This window comes from Anabas testudineus, chromosome 12 (assembly GCF_900324465.2).
Source record: "Anabas testudineus chromosome 12, fAnaTes1.2, whole genome shotgun sequence".
Lineage (NCBI taxonomy): Eukaryota > Metazoa > Chordata > Actinopteri > Anabantiformes > Anabantidae > Anabas > Anabas testudineus.
Genome location: NC_046621.1, coordinates 1,619,107 through 1,629,868, shown reverse-complemented (window position 1 = coordinate 1,629,868; position 10,762 = coordinate 1,619,107). Strand labels below are relative to the sequence as shown.

General features: G+C 43.5%; 1 protein-coding gene across 1 annotated transcript in view; it reads left to right on the top strand.

Annotated features, from left to right (window-relative positions):
- Positions 1-10,762, top strand: part of LOC113158492 (tetratricopeptide repeat protein 28-like) — a 109,388-nt gene that overhangs the window by 46,582 nt on the left and 52,044 nt on the right. The window contains exons 4-5 of the mRNA XM_026354421.1: positions 3,789-3,913; positions 4,038-4,148. Coding sequence (XP_026210206.1) covers positions 3,789-3,913; positions 4,038-4,148 — 236 coding nt within the window. The remainder of the gene's footprint in view (positions 1-3,788; positions 3,914-4,037; positions 4,149-10,762) is intronic.

Genomic DNA, 10,762 nt, shown 5'->3' with positions numbered 1-10,762 from the left:
TGAAAACACTCTGTGAAGGACATTTCAGTGATGCTCCTCATTTTCCTCCTGAATACTGACTTTAATGGTCAAACTCTGATTCTCTAAACATCACTATGGAAATTATCAACATCTCTCTTCTGTGAAAGGCAGAATTTACAGCTTCATGCTTTCACATTACAGTGAATCAACCCCAGCTTGTCTAATGCAGTGATACACACAGTGAATGACTGATGGACACAGTGATCATCAGAGCTGATGCTCGGTGTCATCAGTGTAACATAGTTCATGCTTCTCCTTGTTTTTGCCAAACCGCTTCATCTGCCCATGTTTTTTATTATCAACTAAAACCAACCTACTAAGAATCGTAGCCGCTCCACAGCGTGCCGTTGATCTCAGAAGTCTCCAAAATATTATATAGTTTGGTCCAAATTCAGAGTCGACAACAGGACGAGAGAGCAGAGCCACTTAAAAGTCAAGTGCATCAAAGTGCAGGAGTTTAGGGACCCACATGAGACAAGAAGACAGGAAGTAGGTTCTTCAAAATTAGAGTGTGAAACTGGATCAAATGATGCCACCGAACAGGAAGAGTCTCGTAGATGTGATCGCACATGTGTGTTCTGGTCCAAATGAGAGGAACATTAAAAGCAGGTGGAGAACTCTCTCCGCCCGTTTTTCTTTCCTGGCAGATGAAGATGATTGAAAGTCCCGGCTCTCTGTCAGTGGCAGCTCTCCACTACAGAGCTCTGTGTTAACAGGTACGATAGGAAACAAACCAACCACGGTCACTCTTTAACCTGAGAGGAGTCGAGGACGTGCACCACACTGAGCTTCTGTAGCAAACCCACACACACTCACCTGCTACTGCATCACTCAGGTAGATCAGTGACCTCATCAATAATCCCTGTTTGTTTACTCCACTAATCATCCAGTCTCTATTTAAACCAGTCCACGTGCGCTCGTTTCGTTGCCTGATTGTTGCAGCATCTGCTTTGTTTCTGCTCCGCCCACCTTTCCGGTGTTTCCTGTTTCCTGTTTGATTCTGGACTTGGACTCTTTTTGCTGGATTACTTGTCTGCTTGAATTCTTGGAACCACCTAGCTGTCTAATAATCTAGACTCTATCTTCATCTGCTCGCTGTTGGGCGATGTTCCTGCCCTGGACTGTGTTCTGACCCCCGCCTGTCCCCTGACTCTTGTCCTTCTGTGGCTGATTTACAGTCTGAACTCTGTTTTGTCTTTAAACTCTTGTATTGATCCTCTGCTCCCTTCTTGCTGAACTCTAACTCATGAGAGCAGCTTCCATATAAACTACATTTAGACTTTAAAGACAGTTCAAAGAGAATAATCGACAAATAGAGAAAGTTTTTAGAACTTACTTTTTAGCAAACTAATGAGACAGATTCTAACATGATCTTAACTCTATCATCTAATTTAATTTAAATCACATTAGTCAATTATGGAAGCGTGACGTCATCTGTCCGAACTTAACAACAAACCAGACAACTATGGACTCTGGTACCAAATGTTTTAGCTTCTGGTTCTTGTGAGATCTGGTTTTAAGGTGCCCCCTCTCTTATTTCTACCTCTTCACTCTCAAAACACTGAGTTCCACTGTCGACATGTTGGACGAGGCGGACTCACCTTTTTGCTTTGACCTATTTCTGAGTCTTGACCATTTTCATTTAGGTTTTTATTGTTTTAACGAACTTCTTCTTGACTTTACTTGACTTGGACTAACTTCTGACCAAACAGTTCAGCAGTTCAGCGCCTCAGTCAACTGGCTGCAGGAACACCAGGAGTCTAGAGAAGCTGCACAGCGCACATTAATCCAGCTCTGACACCGGCACATGGGGGAATTTACACTAACAGTGTGTGAAGGTGCATAAATATGAAAAGTTCTCCTCTGAGCTTTTGAGGCTCTACAGGACCGAGATGAAGTGCCTCCCTGCTGTGAGGTGAGCTTAATCATCCTGTCTGGACTATTAACTTCGACCACTAAGAGACTGGTCAAACATGTCATACATCACTCAGTATGTCCAACTCTGCTCTCTCATTTTCCAGTTTCACTTTAACACGACTTACAAATATATTCCCAGCTCTTCCAAACAAACCATTTGTGCACAGGTGCTCCCACACAACGCCGCAGACTGCAGTCTGTTTAAAGAACGCTGCAGCACAACAGTTTATACAACTTACTCCCTAAAGTAAACTGTGTGATTGCAAAAGTCCACGCTGAGCTGCTCTGTTCTGTTTCCTCATGCTCTATATTAACTTTATTATAGTTGTACAGTAATAGGCTTACAGATTACGCTGTAGTTCCGTGCACATGATGCACGGCACCACCCTGCTCGTGTTAAACAAGCTCTGCTTGAGCTAGTGTTTCACAACAACGCGACACCTTCATGAAAACTGCAGGAAGTTTCTAATACACTGTCTATGTTTAAAAGGCACCAACTGGATTTGGCTCAGTACCATTGATGATGTTAAGTATGAGTCTCAGCTGAGGAGTTTTGGGTGCATTGTGCACTAAACAAGGGCTGAAAACCAGGTCTCCATTTCTTACAGCTTACTCGTGTTCTCTGTGAAATGTGACCCGGCCGCTGCACAGAGCAGGAGAAGTTATGGCGACAGAGACCCTGTTGGAAAATCCCAAAACAATCCATTAAAAAATTCAACTGAATTAACTGCAGAACAAACAAAGGCTCGTTCTCACAGTCTGAGCTGAATTCAAAGATCTTCACTTCACTGATCAGCAGAAGAACAGGGGTGATATATTTGACACAAACGCCATCCATTGTTGGTCGACACTTTTAAAGTTATACCCAGTTCCTCAACAAGCTGTTGTGTTGAAAGTGTAACTACAAACTACAATATCGACCTCCCTGTTATTTCTAGATCACTTGTCCTGTTGAAAACAGCCTAAATCTCATCAGTTCTTGATGGTGCCAAACAGTTTAATGCAGTTTAATCAAATGTCTCATCAATGCATTTCCAGCCTCTTTTAAAGCTTTTGACTGATACAGATTTAGGAATCCCTCCAGTCTGCATATTTGAAAAGTGTATTCAAACATTTGAGTGTGTGTGTGAGAGAGAGAGAGAGGGGAATTGAAGAGATAATGAAGGCCTTGGTGTAAGTGCTGGTGAAAGTACAAATTTGGAAACACCAGATCAGGGAGGGAGGCAGCGTTACAGAGAACTAACCTCAGTTAGTTTCAGCAGCTGTGACAGAAACGAATGAGGAGAGCAGAACCTTCATCTCTCTGGGCCGAGACTTTTCTCTTTTTGTCTCTCTGAGGAATTCGGGCTGTCAAGAGCAAGAGAACAGTGGACGCAGCATTTCGCGTCCTGTTTGCCTGTAGCTACAGTTTTCTGTCATGCAGACTGCTGCAGTTTCCGTGTGGTCCTGGACAGAACTGCTGGCAGTATCTTGTTTTTGTGACTTATGTAACAACAGGCACATGAACATTTTCTTTCTGTCTTTGTAAATCGAGTCATTTGTTGAGCACCGTGTGACGAGTAGGTTCAATAAGCACCATGTCGAGAAGTGTCCCGAAGCCCAGTTTGCTCCAACTCAACCTTCATTAACAAGCTTCAGCTTCAGCTTTTAGGTTGTCTGCTGTGTTCTAGTGGTCAGGTTTAGCCTTTAGTATTTGCTCTTTTGCAGTAAACACACAGACCACAGTCCAAAAATATTCCGTTTACAGAGAGATAAAACAGACAAACCGTTCTGGAGAAGCTGGAACCAGAGAATCTGCCAAAAAGAGGTGCTGATTCGTTTTAACCGATGTCTTTTTGTTTTCTCCTCAGTTCTCCCTGTTTGGTTCTCGCTCCACCAGCAGGACCACAATCGCTGCCTCGTCGTCCTCGTCTTCTCTTCACCTGTGATTCCTTCAGCCCTGACCCTGAAAAGGTCGGAGCGAGCGTCATCTCCGGTCCAAATGGACTGAGCAAAGCAGAATTCCTGGAGTGTGTGCGGCGCAGTAACCAGGCCTGCCAGCAGGGGGAGTATGCTCTGGCTGTGCGCCTTTACAGCGAGGCCCTGAGCGCTGACCCCAGAACTGCATCCTGTACAGTAACCGCTCTGCAGCTTATCTGAGACAGGGCCAGTACAACACCGCCCTGGACGACGCCATCAAAGCACGTCTCATCAACCCCAAATGGCCCAAGGTAGGAGGTCTGACCCCTGAACTCTGACCCCTGAACTCTCAGTTAGTACAGTAAAGACATGTGTTGTGAATATCCATCTATAAATATATCTAATATTTAAAACCAGTGTGGCTCCTTCCATAGATGCACGTCTGATCGTGTGCATGGTTCTTCTCTTCATCTCAGTAACGCTGCAGCTTCATTCAAATCTCGACCAATCAGCTCTGGGCGCCCAGTCGTCATGTTTTCCTCTCATTTGTCTGACTTTTGCTTTTAGAAGCATCTTAATCGCCTGTTTCTGGATTTAGTCTTTGCTTTTTTTCTGCCGTTGGCAAAGGTCGTACCTGACAATTTTTTTAATTGCCTGCACACAAAGCAGCGAGTCCTTATTTCGCCTCGTTCCTTCCCAGATTGTGTCACACGGCTTGTTTTGCTGTAGTTTTAATTGTTACCGGTGTACGGCAGCTCAACACAAACCTGCTATTTCGCTGCCACAGTCCACATGTTTTGCTTTTATAGCATCATTTGAAGCTTGTGCAGAAGAGTCTGTAAATATGTTGGCGTTTGGAGAACCCGTGTGATGACAGCGATGATGATGGAGAGCTGGACAAAGAGACAGGCTGTGTATGTTGTTGCTGATGAATCTGTACTTTCCTTAACCAGACGTCATTAAAGAAGGAAAATAATAAAGTTCAGACGTTGGGTTGTTTATACGGTGACATCATAGAGGTTTCTGTACAATGCAGAACAACTGGACGTGTTGTCACTGTGGACGTTCGTCATGTGAGAGCAAAGGTAAAGAAAACTCCCAAGTTTACAAGGTGCAGCGGTCGGACTACGACACTGCACGGACGCCTCAATAACTACAGGAGAGTCCAACTTTTTAATCAATAAACAACAACAAAATGATGTTTTCTATGTTTTAGTACAAAGTCAGAAGCAGAAGAATTTAACTTTTGCTGTCGTAGTCATGACTTAGACAGGTCATTATGTAAAATGGAGGAAACTAGACTCAGGACGTCTGAGAAGAAGAAGAAGAAGAAGAAGAAGAAGAAGAAGAAGAAGAAGACGTTCATTTCAATGAGTCTCTTCAGTAAATGGTTGATCAATCGCTGCTGTCATGATGTTTGAGGGTTAAACGTCCTGATCTTTGGAGGAAGCTTATCAACTGATTTTAATCCAGGTTAAATTCACTGGGCCACTTTCTGTAGTGACTCGTTTTTAGACTCGTCTCATTTAAAACTACCAACGAACACAAACAGCAGTTTCCAGTTACGAGATGAGCTCCAGTGATGTGTTGTGTTAAAATGTGCAGTGTTTCACATTTCTACCACATTAACCAGAGGAACGAACGGTTGGAAAATGCATCAAGCGCTTCTTTACACTTGTAGTGGCTCTTTACAACAGAACAGAAAACAGTGAAGGACGGAGAGAGAGAGAGAGAGAGAGAGAGAGAGACACACAGAGAGAGAGAGAGAGAGACAGAGAGACAGAGAGAGAGGCTTTAAAGCCTTTCAGAGGGCAAAGTAGGCAGACTGCCGCTGTCTGGACAACTGGGGCCGGGCCAGCTCGACTCCACTTCCTTTCTCTGTGAGAGAGAATGGACGGAAGTGGTGTTTGGGTGTGTGTGTGTGTGTGTGTGTGTGTGTGTGAGAGAGAGAGAGGTTTGCACAGTTGTTATGTTGTTTATGCAACCCTGGCGAGGCCTTGGCCTGAGTTTAGCACTTAAAGACAATAACAGCAGCAGCATTCCTGTGTGTGTGTGTGTGTGTGTGTGTGTGCCTGTGTGTGTGTGTGTGTGTGTGTGTGTGTGTGTGTGTGTAGTGGTGGTGTCATAGCAGTGGGCTTGCTGCAGCTTTTGTCGTGGGTCAAAGCCAAGGTCAAGACTAATGAACTGCTTTCTGAGAGGACGTTTACTTCTGCTTCACTTCCCTCTTTCTGTTCTTCACTCCGGCGTCTTTGCTCTTCTCTCTTTTCTCTTTTCTGTTTTTCTATCCGCCCCCCACAGTTTGCCCCGTTGCTGCCCCGTTGCTGCCCCGTTGCTGCCTCCATCGACTTTTCTGTTGGCACAACAGGCTCAGACACAGTGAAAGCAGCGACTCGGTCATGGGAACGGGGGGTGTAGCTGGTCAAAAGTTGGGTGCTTATCTGGAAACAAAACGTCTTTGCATTTTGATGTTTTTCTCTTCTCGTGTACCGCTGTATGTTTTTGTTGATGCCTTCAGTGCAAAGCTTTGAGAAAACCTTTTGTTTCTTTGTCATTCAAATGAAGTCACATCACAGAAGTAAAAGTGCTGCAGAGCGAGCGTCTTTCTTTTCTCCTTTCTTTTCTATTCTGTGGATGAATGTTCGCAGTCATCCACACACTCGCCCTGTGTGTTCGTGAAGTCGTTACTTATTTTCAAAGAGGCCTTTTTCTCCTACACAGGTGCATTTATTCAGATCTCTAAGCCGTAGCAGGCTGGGAACCTTTTGCTTCTCCACACAGACGCTGTGCTTTTAGGTCGCACAGATAAAGACGCCTGTCTCATGTCCCAGAAAAGAGGATGAAGGTGCAGCTGCAGAGGTGCAGTGTGACTGTGCCACTGATCTGCTTTAGGATAAGCTGGGTTTTTGTGGTCCATTGTCAACAAAGATGAGGATGCTGATGGGGATATACTGTAGTTTTTGGATAAGTGAGGGTCGGTTAAACATTGAGTTACAACAGTTTGACCACTCGGTCCATTCAGCAGCTGTTCTGAAGCTGATTTAACAGAGCGAGTAATTAAAAGAACAAAGTAAACGCATTCATCAAATGAATCAGTGATGGTGAAGACAATAGTTAGTCGCAGCTGCTGTTTCACGTCATTTAGAAATGACATGAAAAGTATTGTGTTCATCCCAAAAACAACATCGTGGTTCCTCAAGATAATCCTCAGACTTCACTGACGACAGCTTTTACTGAACAACTAAAACAAACTGCTCACTTTGCTCTGTTAGTTATCCAGAGTAATGGTGACACTGTTTTCTTAAAGAGATAAGTGTAGTGGGCACCGCTTTACTACAGCGAGAAACAAATCGTAGACGGAGTAAAACACGTGGCGCTGATCAGGGTCTAATAAACAGATTTCATTACATTAGAAGTTCACCTTCCCTTACATGAGCCACACATGATGATACAGATGCTATCAGCCCAGTGACGACATGACTCCACACACAGCTACACACAGGAGTTCATCATCGTTACATTAAAGAGATGTCAAAACAAAACTACAACTTCAACTAGAAATAAAAAATATATTTATTTGTAACTGGGGTGAACTGATCCTTTAACCGTGTGGGTGTTACGTACGTCGATGGTCCCCTGCTGAACGGTTCCTAAAGGTTCTATCTGCGAGTTGCTGCTGCCTTCGGTGCAGATCAGCATTCAGCAGAGTCTCTGCTCTGAAGTAGAAGCCAACCAGATGGCAGCCAGCTCCGCCTGTTTACGCAGAAGGCTGTGGAACTGGCCTCGCACCGCTCAGGCTTCCCCTGTCATTAAGAAGCTGCTCTGCAACCACAGGGCTGCAAAAAATATTATATAGTCCTGTTTCTTTAAGCACAACTCGGGACCTAAAATGGCTCGTGGAGGAAGGTTCCCCACATGACAGAGTTTATATTATAACGTGAACCGAGAGGAAAAGATTCAGTTTCCTCGTGTTTGGGTTCCTCCCTCATCTGACAAATGAACTGACCCGGAACTGTGCTGATGTGATGATAATGTTCTCTACTGAGTTCGTGCAATATCTGAATTGTGAGAGCTGAGTGTGGGTCAGTAGGCTAATTCAGAACTGGGGCGCACGTGAGGAGAGGGAACAAGCTCCACTTAAGTTACTGCTGTGCACAGTCGGTGCAGCACTGGTGTCAACACAGGCTTCACTGGTTTTATATTTTCACTCTCAATCACTCAATCTGATAAATAAAAGCTGCAGTTTGTTTTCTTTTCTTAGTTTATAATTGTGTTTTTAATGGTAAATTGAATATTTGTGTTTTAAACTCAGACAGAAATTTAGAGACTTTAAAAAGATCATTCGATTAATAATCAGAACATTTGATATTAAAAATAATTCAGTTGCAGCCGTGCAGTAAAAAGCCAGATATTGAAATAGTACAGAATCTTTATAGTATCTTCATTTTTAGATTTGTATTCTTTTTCTTTTATTGCTGATTGACTCATTTCATAAATCTTCAGATTTACAACACTTTTCTTTATAAAAAAATTATTATTAATTATTCACTTAGCTCAGTTAGCCTGTCTTCAGCCTGTCTGAGCCACAGAGATCCGACAGAGATCGTTCTTCTTTCACTTCCTATTAGCTCCACATTTGCTGCTTCATTCTTCTTCACAGGAAACAACCTGCAAAACAAAGCTTAAAAAAACCCTTAATCTTATGTCATATTAAATATAAACGGATGTGAACAAACAGCCACTAGAGAGCAGCAGCGACATGTGTGGAAGCTGCTTCATTCCCTTTGTTGCATCCTTACATTAGTGTTCTCATGACCCTCATCACATGAGGCTGTGCAGCTCACTAACACACACTGTCCCTGTGAACCTCCACCCCCAGGCTGAGTGTTGGCTTTAATAGCTGCTGTGTCACCTTGTGGAAGTGTAATGGAGCAGCTGTTGTTCTTCAAGTGGCTAAGTTTAAATAGTCACACAGCCTTTTCTTATCTGTGTCTTACCCTGAACCTTATCGCTCCCATTAGCAGCAGCAGCAGCAGCACGGGGGCCACATGAAGCTACCTTCCAGCTTCTCATCTGTAAGTAAATGTGATAACATGTTTGGAGAAAAGTGCAGATCAGCAGCAAATAGCCTGCTGTTCACACACACCCCTCTCTCCTGCAGAGTGTAATGAGTTTGGATTTTGCCTGGAAGTGGAGTGGCTCTAATTGTCTGGTATAAATCCAGAGATATGCTCCTTCTTGCCTGCAGTGTTGCTTCTTCTACTGCTGTAAGACATCTGCTCACACACAGCCAGACCCGACCAAACTGTGCTGTCTCAGCACCCGTCTTCAGCTACTGGAACAGGTTTTTTTTGCCTGTTCTTTATCCTCTCTCTGCGTACATCTCTCTTGCTGACAGTCGGGTGCCTCAGCTGCCTTTGCAAAGAGAATTGCAGAGAAAGGAGAAAGATAACAGCAGTGGGATATAATGACTCGGTCGGACTCGAACACAGTGTGGTGTGAAGAAGTGAAAGTGAATGTCTCAGTTCTTCCACAGTATATGAGGCTTAAACTGTTACTGCCAGTTTATTAGGTCGTATTTTTACAGATTTATCCATCGTCTCTGTTGGTTCTCAGTCAAACGCGTTCAGATGAGAAAACAAAGGAATATTTAAAATGATTCTTCACCTTCACAGTTTGTCTTGAACAGTAATACTTCAGGTGCTCTCTTTAGCTTCTGTGTGGAGTTTCTCCTTTCTGAGCCTCAAACTCTTCAGTCACTCCGTTTCCTAACGATTGATTAAGAACTGGAAGTGATGATTTAATTGTACTTTCTTTATCTCGTATCCATCTCCTAACTTGTGCTTTTCAATAACGTGTTTGCAGAGTTTCTTGGACTCTTCTTTTGTCTCCATGACCTAGTTTTTGACCTGAACACTGATCCAGCACTACCTGGACCTCCCAGATCCAGGTGTATTTAAACAGACATCACCTGAGGATCTAGGCTTTACTTTGGGATCTGTCGTCCTCTTGGCTGGTTACATCTCAGAATAGACAGAGAGGAGAGAGGCTGGAAAGCAGCAGGGAGAACGAGTCGCTAATAATCGGATGTGTGTTGCTATTTCCAGACAGAGGTTGAGGTTAATGAACAATCGCATATTTGGGACTCCTGTGATGTCTGTGTGGGCGTCTGCGGAGGCGGGTGGGGTTGGGTTTAATCTTCAAAGAGTTTTGTGAATGTGATGGGAGTGTGTGTAATACAAGCTGCGTTCACAGCAGCCTGTTCGGCCTCTTTTTATGTGCTACACTTAAAATAATTAAACAGCAGCATTAATCAGATCAGTCAGTCCATCTCGCTCTAATCGTGTTGGAGTAAAGGAGTTGGTCAGTTATGATGCCACTGAGGACAACGAGGGAGTATTACATGTTACTGTGCTGTAGTAACTGGTGACGTACATCAGATAATGTGTCCTGAGATATGTAGATGTGCAGTAAATCACCTTTAATGGAGAACGAGCAGCTTTTCTTCTGTTTGATGAGGAAATGATTTAAATTAGGGGTCAGTCAGTGAAAGGTGCAGATCAGGGTGGAGCAGTTTCACAATACTTTGTATTTGCAGGTGTAAACAGTCATCGTGCTCAAACTAGTTCAAAGTGAAGTGATTAAAGATGCAGATTTTTAAATCCACGTCTTCCTGGGAGCACGTCATGTGCAGATACCGCTGTGGGACTGGTGCCGTCTCTTCTCCACTTTCTAACTTAAACAGTTTTCACAATCGTTCGTGTTTTATTTCTGCTTTTTTACATAAACTCACTATTTTATTTGGCTTATTGAATCCTTTTACTTTTTCTGCTAATGCCTCTGTACTTAAATTAGATTTGACTGCAGAACTTGTGCATGTAATGAAGTATTTGATTTAATTTAGGAAGTGATATTTTTTCCTTCACTG